At 48.7% G+C, this 27,242-nt stretch overlaps 2 protein-coding genes across 2 annotated transcripts in view; both read right to left on the bottom strand.

Moving 5' to 3' along the window:
• The window catches only part of GCN1 (GCN1 activator of EIF2AK4), a 69,233-nt gene extending 57,276 nt beyond the window's left edge, over positions 1 to 11,957 (bottom strand). The window contains exons 1-5 of the mRNA XM_075898120.2: positions 11,818 to 11,957; positions 7,836 to 7,938; positions 5,208 to 5,271; positions 4,055 to 4,186; positions 440 to 548 (exon numbers count right to left, since the gene is read on the bottom strand). Coding sequence (XP_075754235.2) covers positions 440 to 548; positions 4,055 to 4,186; positions 5,208 to 5,271; positions 7,836 to 7,938; positions 11,818 to 11,835 — 426 coding nt within the window. The 5' untranslated portion in view covers positions 11,836 to 11,957. The remainder of the gene's footprint in view (positions 1 to 439; positions 549 to 4,054; positions 4,187 to 5,207; positions 5,272 to 7,835; positions 7,939 to 11,817) is intronic.
• A 5,778-nt stretch (positions 11,958 to 17,735) lies between these two features.
• On the bottom strand, positions 17,736 to 25,132 carry RPLP0 (ribosomal protein lateral stalk subunit P0). The gene is made up of 8 exons (XM_075898119.2): positions 24,996 to 25,132; positions 24,392 to 24,497; positions 21,467 to 21,642; positions 21,296 to 21,383; positions 20,848 to 20,994; positions 19,516 to 19,701; positions 18,525 to 18,665; positions 17,736 to 17,961 (listed from the first exon to the last, which is right to left on the bottom strand). The coding sequence occupies exons 2-8, from the start codon at positions 24,443 to 24,445 to the stop codon at positions 17,806 to 17,808; spliced, it is 948 nt and encodes a 315-aa protein (XP_075754234.1). The 5' UTR covers positions 24,446 to 24,497; positions 24,996 to 25,132; the 3' UTR covers positions 17,736 to 17,805.
• Between the last annotated feature and the right edge of the window lie 2,110 nt (positions 25,133 to 27,242).

The following is a 27,242-nucleotide window of genomic DNA, read 5'->3' as shown; positions in this document are numbered from 1 at the left end:
ATGCCACCCCAAAAAGTATGCAATCTGCTTAGGAGACAGTCAGGTTGAGTGATGGCAGGCTGGGATTCAGATGCATTAACAAAAAATCTGGCGGGAGGATCCAACACTAGAAAAACAATTCTGTTGCAATTCCAGACAGAAGCGTACAGAGCAACTTTGCCTGGCTCTAACCACGGCTATTAAAGTGACACTCAAGACTTCCTGCCTCTTCTACCAGAAAAAGAGAAATCAAAATACTATGCAAAGTGTATAGAGTAAATAAATAAAAGAGAAAGACCATATGCATGTGGGTATTAATATGAAACCAGCTGTTACAATCTGCACCAATAAATCCAGAATCACATTCAGGATCCCTCACATTGCCACATTAACTTGGAAATATATAACAATATTTCAAAAGGAAGGGTAAAAAGCCCTTCCAGAGCACTAAGGTACCTACCAGCTTTTTCCATATTTCGCCTTCTCTCTTGTCACGTGTTGGGAAGACTATGCGCACAAGCAAACACATCCAGGAGAGAGCCAGTAAAGATGCAGATCCACTGCTCTTACTGTCACAGAAAGGGGGAAAGAAGTGAATCTATAATTCCAGAGATATTATGCAGTGTTATTAACTTAAAACAAACACATTAGTATGCCCAAACTAGAATTGTCACCTGTTTAGTGAAGCACCTTCACCAAAGAAAAAAGTCTCAGGCTTTAAATCAATTTTCAGCACCTCTGAAACAATCCTCTGAACAACACACCAAAGCCCAAACATTGCCTTTTAGGAACATTAAACCACAATATGAGAAAGATCACTAAGGTCAGTACCAAAGGAAGAGGTTGAAATCCTGGGCTGCAAGTAACTCAGACCGACTGAACTGCACTGTCTCCGATTTCTTAATGACAGGCCTCTTGTCATTCACCCCCAGCCATTTTGGCACACCACTCTTACTGTTCTAATTTGTTTCAGACCTTTTTCCCCATCTTTGTCGTAACCCTCAGATTACTCTCAAGGTGATGACAGAATATGGGTCCTTCCTATGACTGTCAGAGCTCTAATAATCAATCCCCCCAAATCTGACCTCACTCTCCTTCAAGGCACAATGTCACAGTGAATACCCTTAGAGATAACCAGGGCTCGACAAATTATGGAAAACCCTACTCGCCAGACAAAAAAGGGACTCGCTACCCTCCCCCCCCCAAAGTGTTTTTTTAATGGCATAAATTCCTAATAAGAAAAAGAACAGTAATTACTAATACGTTCTTAATAAATATCACCCAAGTTATTAATAAGTATCTTATAAACGTCTACCTTTTCCCTCTGCTGTCATGTCTCCTCCCCTTGTTCCATTAGCTCCCCTGGTGCCTGCTGCCCCCCAACCCCTCACCCTCCTCTGCTGTCCTGACTCCTGCCCTTCTCACTGCCCTCAGCCTTCCTGAGATCCGCCCCCCTCCACCAGCCCTTCTCTCCCCCCTGTGCCCACTCCTCCAGTAGCCCCACTCTGATCATGTGAGCTACCTCTCCTCATCCCCTCTTCTAACACCTCCCTCTACACACCTGCCCTGCTTCACTCCTCTGATGCTGGTCCCTCCCCTGCAGGTGTCTGCCCTTCTGCTTCACCCCCAGAATCTCCTGGCTCCTGCACCCTCCTGGTTTCCTCCCGCTTCCCTCACTGCCCCTGCTCCCTTTGCCCCCGGTATCCATCCCCTCAGCACCCACTGCCCCCAATCCTCTCATGCCCCTGTGCCTTCACACATGCCTTGCTCCATCCTCACCTTCCTCATGCCCACCCCTTCTTTCAAGCCTTCTCCCAGCACCTCCCCCTCCTTCCTCTAGCCCCCAGTGCCCTTACCCTCTCCTCTCCCAGCATCACCCTGTTCCCCCTCCCACTGACATCTCCCCTCCTGCCCTTTACCTCATTGTCTGCACTTGGCCACCTGGGATTTGTCTCTCCTGCACCCCTGTCCCTTGGTGCCTTCCCCTTTCTCCTCCTCCTTCTCCTGACCTCCTCCCCTCAGCACAAGCCCCTTCCACATATTTTTTCCCTCCCATCCACACAGCCCAGCCCAGCCACTTCCCCTCCCCTAGGGCCAAGCAAAACATTCTCCCCCCCCCTTTTTTTGTCTTTTACTCGTTTGCATTTTTGCAATGGTTTTTTGTTGTTGTTTGTTTTCATTTTTGTCCCAGCATTTTAGCCCTATAAATAGGAAACAGCATTTTCATTCATTTTTTCCCATAAAGGCAAAGGCGCTTCAAGTGAACTCCCCCTTTCACTCACTGCTGGGTCACAGCAGCCTTTTCCCTGCCCTGTCCAGCCCCTCCCTATGGACAAGCACCCCTCACTCCCAACCTGGTGCAGGGACAGCAAAGAGCCAGATGGGTGGGGGGAACAGAGTGGGAGGGAGGGTGTGGCGCGGGGAACAGGAGGCACAGAGGCAGAGGGACGCAGGGATCGGGGGGAGCAGTGTGCGGGGTGCGGTGGAGGCACATGGAATGGGACGTGGGGAATGGGAGGGGCAGAGGGATCGGGGTCTAGGGCAGTGCAGGGAACAGGCAGCACAGAGCTGGGGGGGAGCAGGGATCGGGGGGAGCAGGGTGCGGGGTGCAAGGGCGGCGCAGAGCCAGAGGGAGAGCAGGGGATCCAGGGTGCAGGGGCGGCGTGGGGAATGGGCGGCAGGAGCCAGATGGGGAGTAGGGCGGGCACAGCAAGCCGGGCGGTCAGCAGGGAGTGGTCTCTCGCCGGCAATGGGCTGGGGCTGGGGCCATGGCAGGACTGGAGCCAGCGGGGCAGGGCCTGGCTCCGCCGCACGCCACAGCCAGCTGCTGGGGACATGCAGCCAGAGCCAAGCTGCCTCGGCCCTTGAAAATAGGCAGGGCCACGTCACACTAGTGTCCTGGCGTCTGCCGGCGCGCCGCCTCCTTGCACCGCAGCTGCACGCAGGCAGCCCAGCACGGAGAATCATCGCAATTCCCCCTCCCTGGCAGCGCTCTGCTCCTCCGCTGGCTGGCGGATTGGATGGGGCCGCGCCGCCCATAGTGCAGGCTTCAGCCAGCCCATTGCAATGGCCCACTGGGTCAGTCTGCCCCTGCACTCACCAGCTGGCAAAATCTACTCACCACAGGCGAGCGGGTGAGTGTATTTGTCAAGCCCTGGAGATAACAACAGCTGATGAGCCAGCTGATGCCACACAGTAACTAAAGAGGTAACTACCACCTCACACAGATAAATTCAAATTACAAGTTACTGGGTTTGATGCAGGAATCAGAGGGTGAATTTTTGTGACTCGTGTTAAGCTGGAGGCCATGCCTCCCTTTGGACCCCTCCCCTACAGTGCAAGGTTGGGGGTTCGAATCCCATCCTCCCTCTACCTCCCAGGCATCCAGGGAGCAGCTGAACAGCCAACACAGGCTGCCCCAGAGCAGGAGCTGGCTCTAGCACTCGGAAGGCAGAATAATGAATGCCCAAGATCTCTGGTTACTGATGTAATACAACAGCAATAAAGTGTTTTAGAAATGAATCTCAAGAACATACCACAGAATCTACAAAAGTACATTAAGTTCACACATTTCCTTATAATGTCTATAATAAAGTATTGACATTAAACCGCGGAATAATTAGATGAATAATCAGCTGATGTCCCTTTCCTGGTCATTCTCTGATAAAGCAGCTTAAACCCGGTTGCATGTACTTGAAATCGACTGAAAGGAGATAGGAATCCATCCCAACCCTGCTTTCTGAATTTCACTAAAACTAAGCCTCTCCCTTCCCTATGGCCATTCCGTCTGTTGTGTCTGCACAAAGAAGTACTAGCAATCAGAAAGTCAAAACAGGTTTCAATTAGAAGTTTCTTTTAGTCACCTCCTTGGAAAAGATGGTGCTTCTAAGGCAAGACGGGTGGAGTGGTCAGTGTGAATAAAATAAGAACCCTCAACTTTCCCTAATTCTGCCTGAAGAAGTAAGTGTTAATTCTTCTCAATAGTAAAGCTTTAATTCTGGATGCAAGAAGCTGATTGGCAGCATTTCACAAAATGGCTGCATGTGAAGAAATAGGAATATCAGTCTGCCCCCACCTTGGAACTCCAGCCTTGCCACTGATCCCAGAAGACTGCAAGGACTGCAGAAGATTCTTTGCTGTTGCTTCTGGCTGGGATTCTGCAAGCTGCTGGAGAGCTGACTGCAGGGCTCTGCGGGATGCTGCATCTCTGTAAAGAAAAAGAAACATCTTCTGTAAATATTACCAGTCTTGTCAGTGTTTCAGATACTAAATTCTACATTCCAAACAGTAGGGATGTTAAAATGTGTGTAAGTGAATAACCATCTAACCGCTGAAAAATTCAGCAGTTACATAGTTACATGAGGGGGGCTGCTGCCGGGGAGCCAATGCATGTGGGAAGCTGGCTTTTAAGCTGGCTCCCCATACATATCAGCTCCCGCCTACCTCCCTGCACTGCTGCCTCTGATACAAAGGCAACAGTACAGGGCAGCAGGCAACTCCCTTGGAGCCAGTGCACACTGGAAGTCTGCTTTTAAGCCCGCTACATGCACATATTGTCTCCCACCTGCCACCCCACGCTGCTGCCTCTGCATAAGATACAGAGGCAGCAGCGCAGGGAAGCAGGTGGCTCCCAGGGAACAGGACCAGGAACCTCATGCAGCCATTTGGGCAACCAATAAGCTCATGCTTATCAGTTACCTGTTCAAACAGCTACACTCTTATATTCCTACTATTAGAAAGTTTTGTCTCCTCTTCTCAATCAGACTGGCCAACAGGCATAGAAGGTTCTATTTTCATTTACATAAATCAATTCAAAGCACAATTCCCTATTACAACAGACAACCTGATACCATGAAACAGGATTAATATGATTCCGGCAAGTCCAAGGGGACATTTCAACAATTTCTTTACTTCAAAACACAGAATAACTCAAAATTCTCAGTTACAGCCAAATCCTGCATCCTCATTGAGCTCTACAAGGACACAGGGATGCCCTCATGCCGTGAATTGCAGGATCAAGATCTTAATTTGTTTTTTACTTGAAGAGATGCATTTTTCTCATTAGATGTTTTAAAACTTATTTTTCCACTGAATGTTGGGCCTACCTTACTGGATAGCATTCTTTTATGACAAATCTCTATACTATACACTACATCCACACAATATGAAAAATATTACAGTCAAGCTCAACCACCAGATACACAGCCGTCCTAGTCCCACATACTTACCTGTAACGATGCAGTGTGAGGCAGAATAATTTGCAGAGGCCTTTAACAGCACTCTCTGGCAGATCTGAAATAAATGAATTCAAAAGTGTTTATTTGGGAATCATCAATAAGGTTCCAATCCTGCAAACATGAACATGCTTCATTATACTACAGTGAGTAGCCCCCTTGATTCCCATGACATTATTCATGGTAGTAAAATTAAGTGTTTGCAAGATCAGGGATCCAGACTGATTGACTATCATAACAAAAAAATGGTAAACAGAATTTTAATTTTTAAAATGGGGATTGGGGGAGAATAGAATCACAGAATACTTTAATATTAAAGCAGTTTCTCACGGGAGATTGTGAGAAAAGTCAAATACATGTAATGGTTGAAAATAAGTTATTTTAAACTACTGAAGTGCATTTGAAAATCCCATTATTCTGGACATATTTAAAGCTACATTTGTGGTAATTTGTAGTACAGCCTGGCCAGGGAGACAAAGACCATGATTTCATACAAAAGTTTATATAAAGTCCTAACAGTCATGGCTATGACAAACATACCATCTGGGGCCTGATCCAGACCCCGCAGACAAAAAAGAAAATTTTCCAACAAGCCAATAAGCTTCGGATCAGGTACTGAATCATTTACAGAAGACAAGTTAAAACTTCTAAGTTTTCTTTGTAATCAAGAAACATAATGTACGATTCATCATCCTACATGAAATAGGGTAACACTAATTGGAGTGAAACTACCTGGACATCAGCATCAAATATGTTCGCAAATATTTTAGGGAGTACCTACTGAAGGATTTACTCTCTAATCCAGTGGTTCTCAAACTGCGGTCTGCAGACCACTAAGTGGTCCATGGCCACCTTCCAGGTTGTCTGTAGCTTGAGCTCAGTCCCACTTCTTCCACCCACAATAGAGAGCCCATGCTGGCACTCCAGCCTCCCTCTCCCTTCCCCCCATGAGGTTGGAGTGCCAGCGCCAGTTTCCTAATGGGGTGCAGGAAGGGGAGAGAAAGCCCTAAGGTTTCCCACCCTTGCCACAAATAAAGAAAACATGGGAACCTTTTGTGCTGGACATAAATTAATATATTACTTTATTTAAAATGAAGTTTGATAAACTAACATGAGAAAGTTAAAGCACTTGGTCTGTTTAATAATTTAGATTAATGTTTCCTTTCTTACTGGTTAAATTAAAACCACTCTCCTTAGCTGCAGCATTAGCAAAATGGCTTGGGTATAATTATATAATTAATGGTGAGGTTTCCATTAGCAATTGGTGGTCCATGATGGGCCACCAGCCAAAAAGTTTGAGAACCACTGCTCTAGGCTTTCATTCCTCCTCCTCTTTCTTTGTATCTACACTGAACAACATTCAAAAAACTCAATGGGGCAGATTTACGCACTGTCACAAGGGAGACCCAGATGAGTATAATCAGATGTAGGCTGCTTGCTCTCATATCAGAAGCATTTTGGAAGTGATGCATTCACTTTTCAGACAAAGCATGCTATTATGCCCAGTAATACTATCATCACATTTACAGAAACCCTTTCACCTTGAAGGATGCCAATGAACTTCATGTAAAAAGGCAACATATCACTCAATGATGAAAAGTATTTTTGATGTCATAAAAATGTATTTATTTCATCTCATAAAAATCTGCCAGGGCATCCCTACAAGGGGTACAAGGCACAAGACAGTAACAAAAAACATGGAATATGTTACTTGTTTGTATCAATGTATAAAAGGCAAAAACATAGGAGAGGCAACTTTGTACTTGCCACAGCGGCAGCATCCTGGTGTGCTGACTGAGCAGTTGCACTGTTGCAGGCATACATGTGTTAGTATACCTGTAGCTCTTATGTGGCAGAAGGACCGTACTTTGCCAACAATAAACCTGGCCAAGCATCTATGCCACTGAACCAAGCCTGAGGACTTCCTTGATTAATAAGATCAAGGTCCACCGGTTTTCAGAGTTGTTTAAGGAGGAGGAGAGGGCAGGACAGGAAAATGAGGCAAAATCTCCAGGACCAGCAAGCCATGCTAAAGGAGACATGAACCTCAATAACATGTGTACATACACACCATTGTTAGAATTGCTTAACAGGAAAAGCATATACAGCAATGCCTATGATCTCAAAAAAAGGGCTCAAAATTCCACAGGTCTTTTTAAATGAAGTGCACTGTAGGAATTTCCCAACTGTGGCAAAGGTACCATTGAGGGCACATGAGCTTGATATTACATTCATTCACTTATTTTTTTCAGAAGGTGGTATCAGAGCCAATAAAGCTTGGGAGCCACTGCTTTAGCATATGACCCCCTAAAGCCATTCCACACTATGGCTACGTCTACACTGGCCCCTTTTCCGAAAGTAGGAATAAGAGATCCTCCGGAAAAGGGCTTTTTTCCGGAGGATCAGGGCCAGTGTAGACGTTCTTTTCCGGCTTTTCTAAAAGCCGGAAAAAAGCGGCGGACATTTTTATTTAAATGCCGCGGGGGATATTTAAATCCCCCGCGGATTTCCCTATTACGACCTGTGAAATTAGCATGCCCCTTTCGGAAAAGGGGCCAGTGTAGATGAGCCCACCATGAAAGAAAGAACATACAATGCTTTGAATGGATGAAATACAAGTACCTTGCCCAGTGACACATCTTCCCAGTTCACTGAGAATCTCTCTTCGTTCCTTCACACTGGCTGTGGTGACTTTTACTGCAAATCTCTTCAGTGTATCAGAAACCTAAAACAAGAAAAGTTGTCTCTCTCGTTACCATCAACATATGGACTGCACAACCAGGACAAACAGAAGCACTACAGAAGGGAGAACATGCTCTTTTGCAGGCAGCCACCTCCTCATACTGAATGAACAGAGTGGTTAGGCATAGCTATCCAAACCACCATGGTACTTGGCAAGCCAACAACTCCTGCATGAAGGAAAATATTATCTGTATATCATACAAGGTGATTCTCCTCTGCTTGTGTTTGATAATTCAAAACTTTTTTCATATATATAGTAGGATGACCTTTCTCTGGTTTCCAACCTGCTCATGAGATGCTACATCCACACTCAGTAATATATAGTACCAAATACCCCTTTGCAAAGTGACTATATACACAAATCAGAGGGGTAGCCATGTTAGTCTGAATCTGCAAAAGAGGCAAGGAGTCCTGTGGCACCTTATAGACTAAGTGAAGTGTAGTCTTTGCCCAGGAAAGCTTATGCTCCTACACTTCAGTTAGTCTATAAGGTGCCACAGGACTCCTCGCCGCTTTTATATTTACAAAGCAAAAGCAATGTGTCTTATGTGACTTGGTTTCACTCAAGAAATCAGTTGCCTAGTACATGTCTTTAAAGGCTCAAATAATTGTACTAGAACAGAATGCAGATCTTTCCAGTGACATGCTTTAGTCACATTTAAACCGCATTCACTCATTTAAGAAGAGCTTCCACAACGAGATAGTCTATGCCAGTGTTTTTCAACCAATGGTACGAGTATCCTTAGAGATACTCAAGAGAAGTCTGGGGGTATGTTGACAACTGAAATTTGGAGAAAATTGAATTTTTTGTTTTAAGTTTTACAGCACTATTATTTTTGTACTTTTTACACCCAAAAATTCCAAGGCGCAACCATCTACGATTAAGTTGTTTAAACAAATGTGTTGCAATGGTAGAAAAAAATTTTGTGTGTCTGAAAACCATAGGTACTGGGGATACTATTGTTTTTTAAAGGGTACTTTACAAAAAAAGGTTGAGAAACACTGGTCTATGCTACATACTTTAATCCATATCTTGAGTATTTCACTTATGATTTCAGAGCCTCAGTTATTAGGGATGTAAAATCCTGTTTAAGTGGTTAACCAATTAAACGGGATGGGTGGGTGGCCACTCCAGCCCAACCGTGCTGGAGCATTCCCCCAACCCACCACAGCCAGGCTAGAGCAGGTCCTCCACAACAGGCAGGGGCTGCTCCAGCCTGGGCCTGCTCTAGCCTGGGCCCCCACTGGGCTGGAGCAGCCCTCGGCCTGTGGTGGGCGGGGAGCTGCTCTAGCCCCCCACTGATTAAACTTTCACATCTCTGGTTGTTATGAAATTGTATAAGAGGGCTAACAAATGAAAGGTTTCTCTTTGTACCTTAACAGGAACCAGTCACGTGTTCATGGAGTTTGAGGAGGTTAGTTTCTTTTTTAACTGAAACATCTATCAGGTTTAAAAAGTCACATCCTATTTATAAAAACTCTTTCCTATGTTATCACACAAGTGGAGATTTGATTGTTAATTTTTTGTTTCACCTTTTATGCTCTTTACAACTAACCTAGCTGAAGAAGGATGTTTAAATTCCATTCTCAGTATTAACAATTCCTTAATTTTTAAAAGAATTAAAACTTTAATAAGTCTTGTAAAACATGTATAAAAAATTTGTTCTAGGCTGTTCTAGTTAGGTATGTTAAAATTTGTTTGTGCAAATGTGTATCTGCTGAAATTACATGCTGGGGGGGGGAAGCAGTGCTCATGGGTATCTGACTTTAAAACTGGCTCCCCGCAAGCACTGGCTCCTGTTCTCACACACACACCTATGCTGCCTCTGCGTCAGAGGTGGGAGGGCAGTCAGCTCACCAGTAGCCAGAATGCATGGGGAGTAGACTTAAGGATCCTGCCTTCTGCCCTCCCCTAAGCTGCTGCCTCTGATTCAGAGGCCGCAACCCAGAGAAAGGGAACAGTATGGCTCAGAGGGAGCCAGTAAGTGAGCTCGAAAGCTGGCTTCTCAACAAGCCAACTCCTCCACCCCATGCTGCTACCTCTATATCAGAGATAACAGCACAAAGGTAGGTGGCTCCACAGGAGCCAGCACTTATGAGGAGCCAGCACACTAGCTCTACCCACTCACCCATGGCAAGTAGATTACAACCCAGAAGAGCCGGCGCACAGCGATCTGCACATGCGCAGAACTGCACGACTGGCGAGTGGGGCTCACCGCCGCTTGGCAAGCCCTGCCAATGAGCAATTAAAATTAGAGTAACAGAAGGACTAAAGAAAAATATATAGCGATATTTTTTCACGTTATGGTTAATGGGTCTTCCATATAGCCAGTCTCACTGATTCCCTTACAGAAGCAGTGGATTTTGTCTACAATTTGTGTGAAAGTTTTATATGGCAACAACAAAAAATTGTTTAAAATGTACAATAATGATACTAAAATCATAAAATGTATGTAAGCTCTCAAGTGGCTGGGATGATGGCCAAGACTACTTAGAAGAACCAGTTCAGTTTACGTAACAGTTTACATAACATAAGAACGGCCATACTAGGTCAGACCAAAGGTCCACCTATCTGCTGACGGTGGCCAACACCAGATTCCCCAGAGGGAGGAAATACAACACATAATCACATGTGATCCCTCTCCTGTTATCTATTTCCAGACAAACAGAGGCTTAGGGACATCATTTCTACCCATCCTGGCTAATAGGCATTGATGGATCTAACCTCCATGAATCTATCTAGCTCGTTTTTGAACCCTGCTAACTTCCCAGTCTTCACATCCTCTGGCAGATCCACGGGTTGACTGTGCACTGAATGAAGGAAATCTTCCTTTTGTTTGTTTAAAACCTGCTGCCTATTAACTTCAATTGGTGACCCCTAGTTCTTATATTGTAGGAATAAGTAAATAACTTTTCCTTATTCACTTTTTCCACACCAGTCATGATTTTATAGAGTCTATCACATCCCCACTTAGTCTCCTCTTTTCTAAACTGAAAAGTCCAAGTCTTTTTAAACTCCCTAAATATGGGACCGGTTCAAAACCCCCTCATCATTTTTGTTGCCCTTTTCTGAACCTTTTCCAATGGCAATATATCTTTTTTGAGATGAGGCAATCACATTTGTACACAATAGGCAAGATGTGGGCATACCACGGTTTTATATAGAGCCAATCAAATATTCCCAGTTTTATTCTCTCTCTTTTTTTTAAAGGATTCCTAACATCCTGTTTGCTTTTTTTTTTTTTTTTTTTTTTTTGACTGCCGCTGCACACTGAGTGGATGTTTTCAGAGAAACTATCCACAATGACGCCAAGATCGCTCCCTCCAGTATTTGTAGCTCAATCAGTCCCCACCCTATTGTACAAATAGTTGGGGTTATTTCTTCCAATGCGCGTTACTTTTACATTCACCAACATTAAACTTCATTTGCCATTTTGTGGCCCGAATACTGAACAAAACCAGTCGATTTCATCGGGCCCTTTTCTCGCACGGGTGTCACACGCTGGGCCGGCCCCGAACTGCGTCCCCTGCGCCTGGCCCAGCGCGGAGAGGCCCGGCTGTGAGGCACGGGCCGGACGAGGGCAGGCCGGGCTCCGGCCGCGGGGCCGCCCCCCCCCATGACACGAGGCTGCCTTGGGGCAGGCGAGGGCCCGGCGCGGGCGGCCTGGGGCTGGAGAAAAGCCCCGGGCGGCTCGGGGGCGCTGACACAACTGCCACGTCCCCTCCCCGGGAGCCGGCCCGGCTCAGTGAGCGGGAACCGCGCGCGGCGGACGGGCGGCAGGAGCCGCTCTCCCGGGGCCGCCTCCACCGCGCGGCGGGGCCCGAGCCCGGGCCCGGGCCCGGGCCGCCCCCCCGCACCCACCTGCGTGTCGGCCGCCATCGCGCCGGTCTGGCCGCGGAAGTGCTCGCGGGTTCACTTCCGGGTCACCCCACCCGCGCTCCGGCCCGCAGGTGGCGCTCGTTACCAAGGAGATGCCCGAGCTCGAGGCCTGGCCCTGAGCCAGCCCCGCTCCCTCCCGCCTCCCCGGGAAACTGAGGCACGGACCGCGCCCCAGGCCCGGGCCCGCGGCGCCGACACACGCCCGGCCCGGCCTGTCCGACCCCCCGCGGGGCCCGCCCGTCTCACCGAGGGGGCCGCGTCGCACATGGGGGGGGGCAATTTTCTGGACTAGAAACCGGGTAATGAGCAGCCTGGGCCCAGCCAGCGTGGAAGAGGCGCTTCCGGCGGAGCCGCTGGGCCCCTACGGAGCCGTTGTTTTAAACCTGCTGTCAAGCCCCGTGTCCGGAGCCTGCGCGGGACATTTTCTCAGAAGTGATCACCCGGCTTCTCGTGGAAACAGAAGGGAGTGAAAAGCCCTGGAAAGCAGCTGGTTGGGCCTAACATTTTGTCCCCTGTCTGGCACAATGAACGCCCAGCTGGTCCACCCTCGCAGTCGGAATCTCCACCCATTTTTCATAAACCACAGGGCACCCCAGCTTCAGTTTGAAACAAAACCATGAATTGCTAAATTCTGCTGCCCAAATGGACTTACCAGTGCAATCTAGTAAATGAGGGGACCCCACTGAACCATGCCACTATTGTTCCCCTGAAGTCAGTTCCAAAGCTGCAATAGGCAGCCCAGTAAACCTCAAAGACCTCGGCTGTGTCTGCACTGGCGCCATCTCGCGCAAAAGCGGCCGCTCTTGCGCAAAAACTTGCTGCCTGTCTACACTGGCCGCGCGTTCTTGAACAAGTAAACTGACGTTCTGACGTATAAAACCAAGGCTTCTTGCGCCAGAACTCTGACGCTCCCGCTCAGGAATAAGCCCTTTTGTGCAACTGTTCTTGCACAAGAGGCCGTGTAGACAGGCAGCCAAGAGATTTTGCGCAAGAGCCATCCAAATGGAAAAAAGCCCTGGTGGCTGCTTGGACGCTCTGTACGTGCAGTCACCACTCTGGACTTCCTGGTAACCTGAGCCCCCTTAAAGGCACATGCAGCCTGCAGAGGCCACGTGGCAGACACACCTCTGCCACCGAGCTCTCCTACGCGGCGCTGCTCCTTCAGCCACCAGCACCACCCAGGATGGCCGCTCCAGGGAGGCACTAGCAACCCGCACCCCCAGCTCAGGAGGCCCCAAGGGGCACCCCATCCTGGTCCTCTGTGCCCCCCAAGGGGCACCCCACCTCTGGCCCTCCATGACCCCTGTGCCCATTGGAGGAATGCGGACATATTCCGCCGCATGGCCCAGGTGCTCTCCCACCAGGGCCACCCAGCCCAGACCTTCGAACAGGTCCGGGCCAAAGTAAAGGAGCTGTGTCTGGGCTATCACCAGGCCAGCGAGGACCAAGGGGCAGGAGCTGACCCTATTACAAGCGTCTCATTGCCATCCTGGGCGAGGTGGCACCCCAGGGACGCTTGGTGCCCATGGACACCAGCAGGTGCCCCCGTCACCAGGCACAGCAAGGCAGGGGACGAGGCAGAACTGCCCACTGGGTCGGAGGAGGACGAGGATGACCAGGGCAGCACCATCACCCTGCAGCTCGAAATGCTATCAGGCAGCCTGGACGTCTCCAGCATGTCATCAGAGGCCAGGGAAGGATCCACTGGTAAGTGTTGCACTTTGCACTCACAAGGGCGGGGGGGGGTCAGGTGCCCGAGGGAGAGGGAGTGTCACTCAGGCAGCGTGAGCTGCACACTGTGTACCAGTATGCAGCACGTGCAACCACATGCAGCCTGGTGACTGAGCTGCCTGCCCTGATGCGGCCTGAACACTATGCAGTTGTCTGCCACCGCAGAGGCAGTTGCAGGGGCCACCCCTCCCAGCAGTAGCTCCCTCCTCTCCCTCCCAGTTCAGAGCCCCCTCCTTTCTCCCACCCTACGTCCCCATTGTAAATAAAAAGTTCAATGTGTTGTTTTCCACAAAAAACTGTGTTGTTTATTGGGAGGTAAGGGGAAGGGGGGAGGAAAGGGTTGGGGATGGGATGGAGATGTAAAGGGAGACAGAGGCGACCCTATTGTGGGGCCTGGGAGAACATCTCCGTCGGGCCTCCTGTATGTGCACCCCATCATGGTGAGCCTGGCAGATGGCACCTGTGCATGGCTGTTCAAAGGCCTGGCCCTCATCTGCCATCCATGCCGGGAGGAAGGCCTCCCCCCTATGCTCCACTATGTTGTGGAGCACACAGCACGCGGCCACTACTTCGGGTATGTTCCACTCTACCATCTCAAGACTGGTGAGCAAACAATAAAACCGGGCCTTCAGATGGCCAAAGGCACAGTCGACCTGGTTGAGGCGGTCATTGAATTGTGCCCGGTTGTGGTCTGTCTGCCCCATGTAGGGCCACATCAACCAGGCAGCAGGGGGTTGGCACAGTAAATTCCTGCTGCGGGAAGAAAGTGCCTGCCTCCCGCCTGCGAAACAGGCTGGAGTGTCGTAGAATGCGGGCGTCGTGTGCCCTGCCGGACCAGCCCGCATAAATGTCCATGAAGCAGCCATGGTGGTCCATGAGGGCCTGGAGCACGATGGAGAAGTGCCCCTTGCGGTTGATGAAATGGGCCGCTCAATACTCCAGGGCACAGAGGGGGATGTGGGTTGCATCCAGGGCTCCCCCGCAGTTGGGGAACCCGAGGGCAGCGAAGCCGCCACCGTTACATCCCGCAGGCGAATGACTCGCTGAAGCAGGACGTCATTAATGGCATGGATGTCCTGTAGAAGGGTGCACAGAAACACAAGGGAACACATCACATAAGGCAGGTTGAGTGCATGCTTCCTTGGGGGGTTTCCACCCCCCCTTGTGATGCCCTCTGTCCTCTCACACACCAGGGCCCCCACGGGCCACCCCTTAGCCCCTCCCCCCCACCAGCAGGCTTGTGCAAGGGAGGGATGGCCCAAACCCCTGGGTGACAGGGCATCCCCCCACTCTCCCCATCGCCCCAGCCTGGAGTCTTGCCTGCCCCATGGCATGGCATGCAGCACCTTCGTCGTTCCCCCCCCCCCCCCAAGGACTTACCTGCATGACTACAGCACCAATGGTTGATCTGCCCACCCCAAACTGGTGTGCCACCGATCGGTAGCTGTCCAGGGTGGCCAGCTTCCAGATGGCAATGGCGACCCTCTTGTCCACGGGGATGGGTGCCTGCAGCTGGGTGGTGCTTCTCTGGAGCGCAGGGGCGAGCCAGGCACATAGCTCCAGGAACGTCTGCTTTTTCATCCGAAAGTTCCGGAGCCATTGCTGGTCATCCTATTGCCCCAGGACCAGCCGGTCCCACCAGTCAGTACTGGTGTCCAGTCTCTACAGTGGCCTCTCCATGGTGAGGTGGGGATGCCACAGGAACGTCACCGCCTCCATAGTGAGGGAGCCCAGAGCGACCTGCACCCCGAGGTCCTGGAGTGCAGCAGCATGGAGCAGCAGCTGAGGCACTCCAAGATGGCTGGAAGGGGCCAGAGCAGGCACAAGGCCACCCCTGGCTCCATGGCACAGCAAAAGAGCTGACAGCAAAAAATCACCAAATGGCATGAAGGCACAAGCTATGGTGTCCAAGAAGGCAGAGGGCAACCACTACTACAGGGGTGTCCAAACTTTTTTCAAAGAGGGCCAGATTTGATGAAGTGAACATGCGTGAGGGCCGACCATTTTGCCTGACATTCTTTGAACCATTAAAATTAAATGCAAATTAACTATTTTATGCAAAGTTTATTGCAAACGGCATACTTTTCATTTTGTCACATGGATGACAAATCTAAACAGGTGTTAAATCACTCTGCCTTTCATATCTGAAGGCCAGATGAAAAAAAAATCCAGGAAGCTGAAATATATGTCAGGAACATTGTAAAGCACATTACATATTATTGGTAATAAAGGTTGTCTGTCAACTTTTAAGTTCAAAAAATATGAACAGGAACATAACACCAAGTATACATGTTGTGTCCAAATATATTTATAACTGATTTAGACCAACTGACATTAACTGAGATTTTACAATGTATTCATCTCAATATATATGGATTCGTTGGGGGCCATAAAAGATAGATATTGCCAAATTACCTGTGGGGCCGTATTAAACCGGAACACGGGCCGCAATTGGCCCGCGGGCCGGACTTTGGACATGCCTGCACTACTAGAACTGCTATGGCTGACAGTCCCTGCTAGAGGTACTAAAGCACGCAGCAGGAGAGAAACGGCTGTCCAGGGAGATCCCTTTAAGCATGTCTCGAAGGAGCTCCAGCCCCCACTTCCACCCCTGGAAAGGCCTGGTGCCCTTTTGCCCTCTCCAAAGTGGTTCTGGGCTAATGCTTTTGCACAAGAGCGTCCAGCCAATGTAGACGCTCTCTTGCACAAAAGTGCATCGCTCTGACAATGAGCCCTGGCCAACACAGACACTCTTGCACAACTACTTTAATGTGAGAACGCTTGCCCTAAAGAGCTTTTGCACAAGATCGTGCCAATGTAGACATAGCCCATGTGTCTAAAGTGATCCACCTGTACTTGCTTATTTACCATAGACAGCTCCTTAGTACATCACCACTGCTAATGCATTGAGTAGTGCTCCAACTGAGACAGGCTTGGCACTTCAGCACAGGCCCAGAGATTCTAGGAAGTGAGAGAGCTTGAGCCCCCATATCCACTCTTGTATTTTTAGCATGCTAGCTTCAACCTGCTAGCCTAAGGGATTGCTTACACAACTGAATAAATACAGCATCCACAGATGGAGTGGTTCTTGGGCAGTTGTTCCCAGCCTTTATATCGTGGACTGGAAAACCCCTTCACAAACTTTTGGGAGACTGGTAACATTTTATTTGCATATTTATTATGCAAACAACAAATATGCAATTAGCATGTTACTGGTCCACCAAAAGTCCCAGCCCCCAGAGCCATGGCTAACCGCTGCTTCAGCTCCAGCAGTTGCCATGTGGCAACCCCAGCTGAAGCCAGCTGTGTGCAGTGGCTCTGGCCCAGAGCGCGCCCCTTCTTCCCCCAGGCCAGTCCTAACACCTAGAGGCTCCCCCACTACCAGCCACTGACCTGACTGCCCTGCACTCAACCTCCCGTAGTCCCAGCCTCTTTGCAGAGTCCCAATGCACCCAACCCGACCAGAGCCCTTCCTAAGTCCCCATTAGCCCCATCCCAAGGCCCCATCCCTAAATATTAGCACCCCACACACACACTTATAACACCCCACTCCAGGAGGCTCCAGTGCCTGCCCTGACCCCTCCCTTCAGCTAGCCCTGTGCTGCCTCCCAGCTGAACACTGCTGCTCGGGTTGCAGCTAAAAGACTGCCATGTGGGGCTCCATGCTGCCCTCCCACCACACAGTGAACTAGTCTGCTTCCGGAAGGAGACCCTGTCCCTGCCCTAGTTAGTTGAGAGGTGGGGTAGGACATGCCTCTTAACATTCACAGCAGGAGGTAAGGTGGTGTACCTCAGCCACATCCTCCAAAGCCTCCGTGACCTGGCAGCCAGAGGCTGGGCCACAGACCCGTGGCTGGGAATCTGTTCTAGAGTATCTCAACGCTTTAAATTCATGCCCTACTACTTTAATTCACATTAAATTTCAAGTATAGCCATTATTGGCCTAACTAGTATTTGACATGTGTAGGTCCCTCTTGCTATCACCTGCAAAGAAAAGTTATTTGAGGATTTCTTAATGTTAGTTTAAGGCTGTTTGTTAAGTGTTTATGATGACTGAATGCAAGATCAAAGTAGTACATCTTTGGAATCAAAATCCATATTAAGTTTCACACCAAAGGAAAGTTCATGTGTTATGCTTCCTTTCTAGCCCCCAAAATAAACACACAACAGAGAATGTAAGATATTTTATTTCACTTCATAAACCAATTGCTGAAATGGCTAGCCATTTTGTGGCAGGGTTTAGTCAAAGAGACCGAATCCCATGTCCTCGTCAGACTCCTCTGATTCCTCCTTTACTTCCTCTTTGGCTGGAGCTGCAGCAGCAGGAGCTGCAGCTTCAGCTGCCACAGGGGCAGCAGCTACAAAGGCAGAGGGGTCAGCCAGGAAGGCCTTTACCTGGAAGAGGATAAAAGCATATAGTATTTCAGGGAACAAGCAGGTTACAATTTATATCTACTATCCTACTACCAAACTGAAAAAAGATGCCATGCTAATGGATTTCCATAGGAATTAAGAGCAGAGAGCACAACTTTTGCAACCCCATAGATCATGAAGATAAGCAACAGAGGACAACATTGCTTTAACATGTGAGAAGACAAAGGATGTTCCCTGAGAGCACTCTCCCTATCCTCCTGGCTAGTAAAGAGGCTCCTGGGACTGAGGGTTAAAGATGCATAACTGCAACGCCACAAAGCAAGGAATTCCCTGTGAATTCAATTCAGTTATATGCATATTTCACCCCCGTCTTTAAATTCTGCAGTTTAAACAAGGGAAACAGCAACATCAGTTCCTTCAAACCTCAACAATGTGAGGTTTAGGAGCACACATCAAGGCCTCTTTTCAGTGCAGATCTATAACATACAACCTTCTAGATCTTTAAGAGCTCATGCTCAAAGATTAGTTGTGTCAAACTTCAGTCATGGCACAACCTATTCCAGTCTGTCTAGATCATATTTTACCTTTTCTGCCAATGGGAAGGTGTAATCGGTCTCTACAGCCACAGCTAGGACTCGTTTGTACCCATTGATGATGGAGTGAGGCACAGAAGCAATGGTTGGGTAGCCAATTTGCAGACAAACGCTAGCCACGTTGCGAACGCCCTGGGGAAGAGGGAAAAGAAACACTCACATTCCAAGCATTCAGCTCTGAAAATTACAGGTCAAGTAAACCTTAAATAATATGTGCAAACACAATAAAGGGTACTATGAATGAGTAATTGCCCAGTTCTGGCAAATGAGACAAACAAGAGGCAGCAATAGCCACATTCCTTTAACACTTGTTACAAGGACATGTAATTGATAGCCAACAGAATGGAGCATTGCTCACAGTAGAAAAAAAATCTCAGCTGCAAATCAAAATTCCCAGCATTCAGGGATGCATGATACAACCCACCACAAAGACTACTGTCTGGCAAAACCCATAATTTGCACTATTCCTCCCCCCCCACCCCACCCCAAAGATTATAGGGAACATCAAAGCACTTTGGGAAAACTGGGGTGCTGGTCAGCATGCTTAGAAATGCTTGCATTTTGCATCTCCCAATTAAAAGATTAGTTTTTAAAGGGACTGTGCCTGGCCAACAACCTTGTTATTCAAGACTGTAGAGCTGTAAAATCACTTTCAGAATTCAGTAGTAATCTCTGTCACAGGTCAATAGAAACAAAAAAACATACATAGCCATCCCAAACTTCAGATTACATACCCGAGAATATAAACTATCCCCATGACCAGGGCTCGATAAACCGCTGAATCTACTCCCCCATGGTGAGAAGATTTCAGCCGGTCGCTCCATGCGCCCCATTCACCCGTGCTTCGCACATGCACAGTGCCACTCTGGCACATGCTCGGTGCAGGGCTGGCAAGTAGCTCTCGCCGGGGTTTGTCAAGCCCTGCCCATGACTATATGGAATACAGTACACATGGCATATAGCACATGCAAACAGCTCTTACTTCCAGGAAGCGTCTGTGCAGAGTCTCCTCAGTGATGTCCAGCACTTCAGGATTGTAAATGCTGCCATTGTCAAACACCTGCTGGATAATCAACCCAAAGGAGAATGGGGAAATATTCAACATGTTCAGTAAGGTCGCTTCGCTGGCTCCCACTTTATCTCCAGTCTTGATCAGCTGCACATCACTCTGAAGGTCAGAGAGGGGAAAGTGAGCAACAAATTGCTATGCGCTGAAATGTACACACTGAGACACAACAGAGTTCAACTTCACATTACCAAACATCTGTAGATAGCCCTGAGAGTTATACCCACAAATGATTCCGTATCAAAACAAGGTCAAAGTCAGCTGAGCAGTCATTTAAAGTATAAGAAACAGCCCAGCCAGCAGATGGTGCATTTCAAAGTAAGGACCATAATTATAAGAAATGCAAATGGAATTGGCTACACTTAACGCATCTAGATCTAGGCTGTCTTATTCTCATATCCAAAGTACAAGTGTGTCTGGCTAGAAGGAACTAACACCTTCTCCACAGGAATCAAACTAGACATCAGGCTTTGAAGATCAGTTAAAGTAGGGCAATAACACCATCATCACAATTAAGATTGTGTCAGAAGCTGCTGGGAGAGATTTTAAGGCCAAATAGGCCGTAATGACCATATCTAGAATCCTGCACAGATACAACATTTGTATCCACATCTGTACCTGCAAAAATGAGCCACAGATCTCTGTGAATATAAAGAGCATATGAACAATTTAGCAAGACTCTACTCATCTGGTTTAACTTCCTCCACAAAAAGAAGCCCACCCAGTCATTCCTGCACCAAGTCCATGACTTACACTTCAATTACAGCATAGAATCATACGGATTGATATGTGGGACATTGATGAGGGCATTTGCAGGCTCTCAGCAAATAATGCCTGCTTTGCCTTTCAGTAAAGCCGGCTAAGAGGTTAGGGCTGGGAAATTAGCTGCTCAGACAACCCTGCCACTTGGCTTGGCAAAACAGCGAAGTTACCAAGGCCAATTTCTGTCAGTTTCCTATTTAATTAGAATTTCTGTGTCATACAATGTCCTAATGTTGTCAAATTACTCGGCTGTTTTCCTTTAAGATGCTTTAGAGATATGCCTCAAAAGTCCTGAACAGAAGACAGGACTTGATCTTGCACTACTGAAAGCAGCACATGACATAGGGAACGGGTTTAAGGCATTACAAATTTACAGTCCCAACAATTGCCGAACTATCCAACCAGGGCCATATAGGAGCAAGCAAGCAACAGCTGTGGGTGATGTTTCACTTGCTAGTAGCATACAGAACTTTCTTCTGCACTTACCAGGATTTCAATGGTACCCCTGGAGATCTTCGTGGTGATGCCCAAAGCCTGGAAGAAGGAGGTCTTCTCGGGACCCAAACCAGTGTTCTGGGCTGGCACAGTGACATCACAAGGGGCAATGGCACCAGCTCGAGCAGCTGCTGGCACCTAACATGATAGTAAAAGAGAAAGAAAAATAATGCTTGGGTTCAGACAGTACTATATGGACACTAATTCATCTTCATAGCTCTTCTATGCTATCAGCATCACCCAGCTATTCACATGGGGAAACTGAGGTCACAGCAAATCAGAGCTCAGAGCACAACACAGGAAATGCCTAGTTCCCAGTTCTTGCTATCTTCTAAAATCATGCTGAACATTCTCTGTGGATCTATTACACTCTTCATTCATCCTTCAGATTAGGCACAAGACCTCCCTGAATAGACTCACTAGTGTCCTCCTTTCTTACCTTGTTAGCCAACAGCATGTCCCTGATCTCAGTCAGATCCTCCTTCGTGAACACAAAGCCCACATTCCCACGGATATGTGGCAACAGCCTGGAAGAAAAACAGCACCATTCAATTTCACTCTTCCAGAGAGAGCATAGTCTTCCCCAGTGGAATCTCTCTATTGCACTCACTTTTCCAGAGCAGGGTTATTCTCCAGATGACCACGGATAGCTTTGCGCATCATGGTGTTCTTCCCCATTAGCACGACAGCTTTCCCACGCAAGGACATGCGGATCTGCTGCATCTGTTTGGATCCTACATTGTCTGCTCCCACAATGAAACATTTTGGATAATCATCCAGGAGTTGCTACAGAAAGAACAAATGAGTTTTATAAAGAAACCAGAATATAGAGTACTATTAGGTCCCATTTAGGCACCTGAACAAAATGGTCTGATTTCTGCAGTGCTTAACACCCAATAACTCCATTAAGGTGCATAAATGGGAGCTACAGTGTTCTGAGAAATCTGACATGTTTCCATCCCAATGCAACGAAAAAAAGTGGTCCCCCAACTAGGGCTGTTACACAGCTGATATTGATACACGTTAGTCAACAACCGATCTGCACATGTGCTAATCAAATGAACTGTCCCACTATCTGCAACTCTGAGATATTCCCATCCTCCCCTGTTGTTAGGGGGCCATTGCTTAAAACAGTGGTCACCAACCGGTAGATCGGGATTTACCAACAGATCTTGGAGCCTCTGACTGGGAATCCTGACTGGTTTGCCCAGGAAGCTCAAGTGTTGGCACTTCAGTTGCCTCTCCACCTACGGTCATGCTGCTCCTGCCCGGGAGCCTCGTGCTTACTATGCAGGGTGTGAGGGAGGAAATGGGGGGGGGCCTGATATCAGGTGTCTCTCCCCCCCACTCCTATACCCTGTCTCCACACAGAGAAGGGGATGGAGGAAGCTTGGCAATGCAATTCTCGGTCACGTGTGTGTGTGTGTGTGTGTGTGTGTGTGTGTGTGTGTGTGTGTGTGTGTGTGTGTGTGTGTGTGTGTGTGTGTGTGTGTGTGTGTGTGTGTGTGTGTGTGTGTGTGTGTGTGTGTGTGTGTGTGTGTGTGTGTGTGTGTGTGTGTGTGTGTGTGTGTGTGTGTCATTCTCACAAATACACACTGTCCTTCCCTCATTTCCTGACCCACAACATACGTGTGTGGGGGGGTCGTTACTACTTTTACTGCTTGAAAAGTGTTTTATTTTTGGGTTTTGAAAGGTCTGTGCATTTCATAACTTTTACTTCTCTCTTATGCTTAAATTTAATTCTTTGAGCAGTGAGTTCTAAAATGCCTAACCTGTCATGTCTGGAGTAATTATCCCTATGGTAATTGTGCTCCTGGAAGTGGCTGGCTTGCCCATGCAACCCGCAACATCAGAGCAGGGGGTTTCCACATGCTGTCCTTGCCTGCAGACCCCACTCCTTCAACTTCCATTGATTAACAACAGAGAACTGTGGCCAGTAGAGGCTGTGAAGTCAGTGCCTGTGGATGAGGGGCAGCACATGGAGCTACTGCTGTACATTCCAGCTGCTTTTGGAGGTGGTGCAGGGACAGGGCAGGAGTAAGTCAGCATTAACTCCGCTGTTCCATCCCTAGGGCAGCTGTCTGGCCACTCCCAGGGTGGGTGGTGGGGAGTTTGAATCCACAGTCCTGCCCTCCCCAGGCAAGTGCCCTTATCCTCTAGGCCAGTGGTCCCCAACCTTTTGGGGCAGCCACGGGCCCTGGGTGGGAGCCGCGCATGCGCCGGGTGCCCGGGGCACAAGAATGGCTCGGGCCAGCCCTGGTCACTTGGCAGGCACACATAAATACTACACAGCTCCTTTTAGTGCAAAAGCAGCTAATTAATTATGCAAAAGAAGCACCCCAATATTCCACACTTCATTTGCACACTTTTCTAGAAGGCTACAGGGTAGCCCTAGCTTTAGAGAGAAAATAAAGGTGTTCAAAGGCACATTTAAGGGAGGCAAATATGCTAAATGAGATGCTTTTTAGCCATCCACACAAAGCACAATCAGGATGTACACAGGAACTGAGCTAAGGTACTGTATTCCCTGTAAACTGTGTGCTTGGTGCAGCTACTCAGGAGCAATTCCAATGGTGCCCAGCTGATTAGCAGGGCGCACACAGCTAGGTTTGTGTTTCTCCTGGTGGAGTATGTCTTGATGCACATAACATTTATTCTGCACATAGATGAACATTTATTCTGCACATAGATGGAAAAGATTAGCAGGAACATTGCTGAGGTGTCATGTTTATGCCTGTATAAATATTAATGCATTTCCTATAAGAGTCCCTCAACACATTAGTAATGATCTACATTAAGGAGTCTTGAATATGTAGCTCTCTTAAAGATGCTTACAGTCATCACTGTGAACAGTATCCCACTGCTACACAATATATTGAGGCATTTAAAAACAAATTATAGTTGGTTAGGAAGCAGCACTAACAATTAAACGTCTCTTATGCATGATTTATTTGTGATTGCAGTGGACTGTTCTTAGTAGCATGGTTTAATTCTTTCCAGATCTACACCTGTCCCCAGATGAGGCCCCCTTACTCCAGTCCACATTCCCCCACCCCACTGCTGGTCCCCACTGTGGCTAGGGGATTGGGTGGAATATGGTAAAAAGGGACAGGACTCTGAAGAGTTTGGGGGCCACTGCTCTATAACCAGTTATAATAGTGCCACTCAGCTTTTGCTTAATTAGTAAGTTTCCAGGCACTTGAGGGCTGCACCTCAGCATACAAAGGGGCAAGTTCCAACATCAGCTATTATTCACATTATGGAGCTGGAGTCTATATATACCAAGAACACAGCCCCAATATAGCCTGCCCCATCTTGATTATGTAACCTCAGCAGTTTGTTAATGTATGTGGCTGGCTCTTGCAACAGGCCCCATTCATTTTGAGGCATAATTGCTACCAGATTAACAGAATATTAAGGTTAACCTATTGTGCATATTAGCAGAAGTTCTGCCATGGCCACGGTCAACTGAACCGTGAATTACAGTGTCCATCCTAGCCCCACACCTGCTCCAGATCATCTAGAACACACTTACAATGATCTTCAGGAAATAGTTGGACTTCCAGGTAGCCCTGTCTTCCCTGGGCATCTCGACGGTGCTTCCAAGGATTGCCACAAAGGGTTTAAAGACAAGCTGTTACCTACAAGAACCAACATGGAGAAGCCGGGGTTCAGCGAGATCAGGGCAACCGCATCCCACCCCGCGTCTCGCCGCAGGCCTGGCCTCCCCAATGATGAAGCGGGGTTTAAAGCGCATTTTTATTTCATTAGCCTGACGAAACTGAGCCGCTGCGCGATTCCCACCGGGGCCGACAGGGCCTGGGCATCCCCGCCATGGGCAGGACGCGTCTCCGGGCTCAAAGCTCCCAGCACCCTCCACTCCCGCGGCGCTCGGACAAGGGAACGCGGCCAGGCCCCCGGGCTCCTCCCGCGCAGCGCTGGGCGGAGGGGCCGGGCCGGGCCTTCCTGGCTCCCTCCGTCCAGGGGCCGCTCCCGACCCGCGTGGCCAGGCCCGAGGCCTAGCGCGACCCAGCAGGCCGGGCGGCCTCCCGCCGGAATCCCGCCACCTCCCACCCGGCCGCGGGCTGAGCGCGGCCGCCCCGCCACGCCCGGGGGCCCGCCACACTCCGGGCACCCACCTCCCACGAGGGCTCCGGGACAGGAAAGAGAACGCGCCTGCCCCCAAGCCTCCTCTTATACGCCGAGCGACGGCCAATCAGCGATCGAGAGCGGCCGCCCACGTCTAGTCTATTGGAGGACTGTGCATGTCAATCTAGGAAGGCTGTGGAGTGTCCCCCTCCTATTGGACAAAAATCCTGCCATACACAGGGCAGGAGGCGGAAGGAGCCATCAGTGCGCGGGTCGGTAACAGCGCATAGGAAACTGACTCCGGCTAGAGCTCCCCCTACTGGATGAGAGGTGTTCCCGACCCAACTTCTCCTTCACCTCTCCTCCCCCGCCCACAACCCAGCTGGGGCCTGCTGGGATTTAGAGCTGCAGCCCCTGGGCCTAGCGCTCTGACCAGCCAGTACAGCCCGTCCATCCATTGGACCATGCAGGGCAGCTGCTTCAGCCATCCTAGTGAGAGGCCTGGAGTGGGGCAGCAGGGGGATCCCTCCTCTGGCCTCCCCTGAGCTCTGGGACTTTATCCTCACCCACAACTGTTTCAGATTTGGGAACAATTTATCCCTTCAAACTAGTGGCACCAGTATGGGCACCCACATAGCCCCACAATATGCCAACATTTAGATGGCTGACCTGGAATAACGCTTCCTCATAGGGTGGCTAGATGGTTTAACCAAAAATACTAACACCGCTCCCTCCCCCCCCCGCCACACACACATACACACACACACACACACACCCCCCCCTGGAGAAAAAATTCTGTTTAATAAAAAAGGAGGGAGACCAAAGTTGAGGGGGAAAAAAGGACCGCAAGAGTTAAGCAAACAAAATTTAAAAAATTTAAATTAAAAAAAACCAGCATGGCCCCTTTAAGTAATGCTTTTGAGGCTTTTTGGCCCTAACAGGCTGCCTGTGGCCATCTACCATCTTGTCTCCCTGCTCCAGGCCAGACAGCTCCCCCTGCGGAACATGTTAGGTGTCTGGTATTTTCTGAATTTTTTTTTACTGGGCAGCAGGTGAAAATACTGGACTGTCCGGGTCAATACCAGACACCTAGCAACCCTATTTCCTTAGCTCTCGTCCACTGGTGCCCCTCTCCTACTTACATTTTCATCATCTGGACCCATGTGAAAGAGGCGCTGCAAGAATTCCACCATAATTTCAACAGTTTCCTCCACAACATCAACCTGAGCCTGGACCAGTCTATACAAGAGATCCACTTCTTTCTATAACTCATCCTGGACAATGATTCCTCGCTCTCACAGATCTGGGGAGGCAGGCCAGTCCTTGACTACAGGCAGCCCGCCAACCTTAAGCAAATTCTCACCAGCAACTACACACCGCACCACAGAAACTCTAACTCAGGAACCAGTTCCTGCAACAAACCTCGGTGCCAACTCTGCCCACATATCTGCACCAGCAACCCCATCACAGGTCCTGACCACGTCAGCCGCACCATCACGGGCTCATTCACCTGCACATCTACCAATGTAACAGACGCCATCATGAGCCAACAATGCCCCTCTGCCATATGCACTGGCCAAACCGGACAGTCCCAACGTAAAAGAATAAACGGACACAAATCAGATATCAGGAATGGTAACCTACAAAAACCCGTAAGAGAACTCTTCAGTCTCCTTGGACACACACTAGCAGATGTAAAAATAGCCATCTTGCAACAAAAAAAAGTTCAAAAACAGACTCCAAAGAGAAACTACAGAGCTACAATTCATTTGCGAATTTGATCCTATCAATTTAGGATTGAACAAAGACTGTGAATGGCTAGCCAACTACAAAAGCAGTTTCTCCTCTCTTGGTGTTCACACCTCCACATCAGCTGCTAGAAGCGGGCCACATCCTCCCTGACTGAATTGACCTCGTTATCTCTGGCCTTCCTCTTGATTGGTACTCCCTTCTTTTCATGTGCCTGTATATTTATACCTGCCTCTGGAATTTCCACTATGTGCATCTGACAAAGTGGGTCTTTGCCCAGGAAACATATGCTCCAATAAATCTGTTAGGCTATACGGTGCCACGGGCCTTCTCCTTGTTTATGCAGATTCAGAATAGCACGGCTACCCCTCCGATTTTTTTACTTAGGAAAATCTCTGTATATGGTTTGCCCAGGATTAGGGATAATTTATGGACTACACAAACAAAGTTTTGGCCCTTTGAATCAGACCGATAGAGTTTAAGTTCAGAAGAACTTAATGACCACCGGATCATTTAGTCTTACCTCCTTCATGTACCGGGCCACTAAA

The sequence above is a fragment of the Pelodiscus sinensis genome, chromosome Z (genome assembly GCF_052426305.1).
Source record: "Pelodiscus sinensis isolate ZL-2025 chromosome Z, ASM5242630v1, whole genome shotgun sequence".
In the NCBI taxonomy this organism is placed as follows: domain Eukaryota; kingdom Metazoa; phylum Chordata; order Testudines; family Trionychidae; genus Pelodiscus; species Pelodiscus sinensis.
This window is presented reverse-complemented; position numbering and strand designations above follow the sequence as displayed.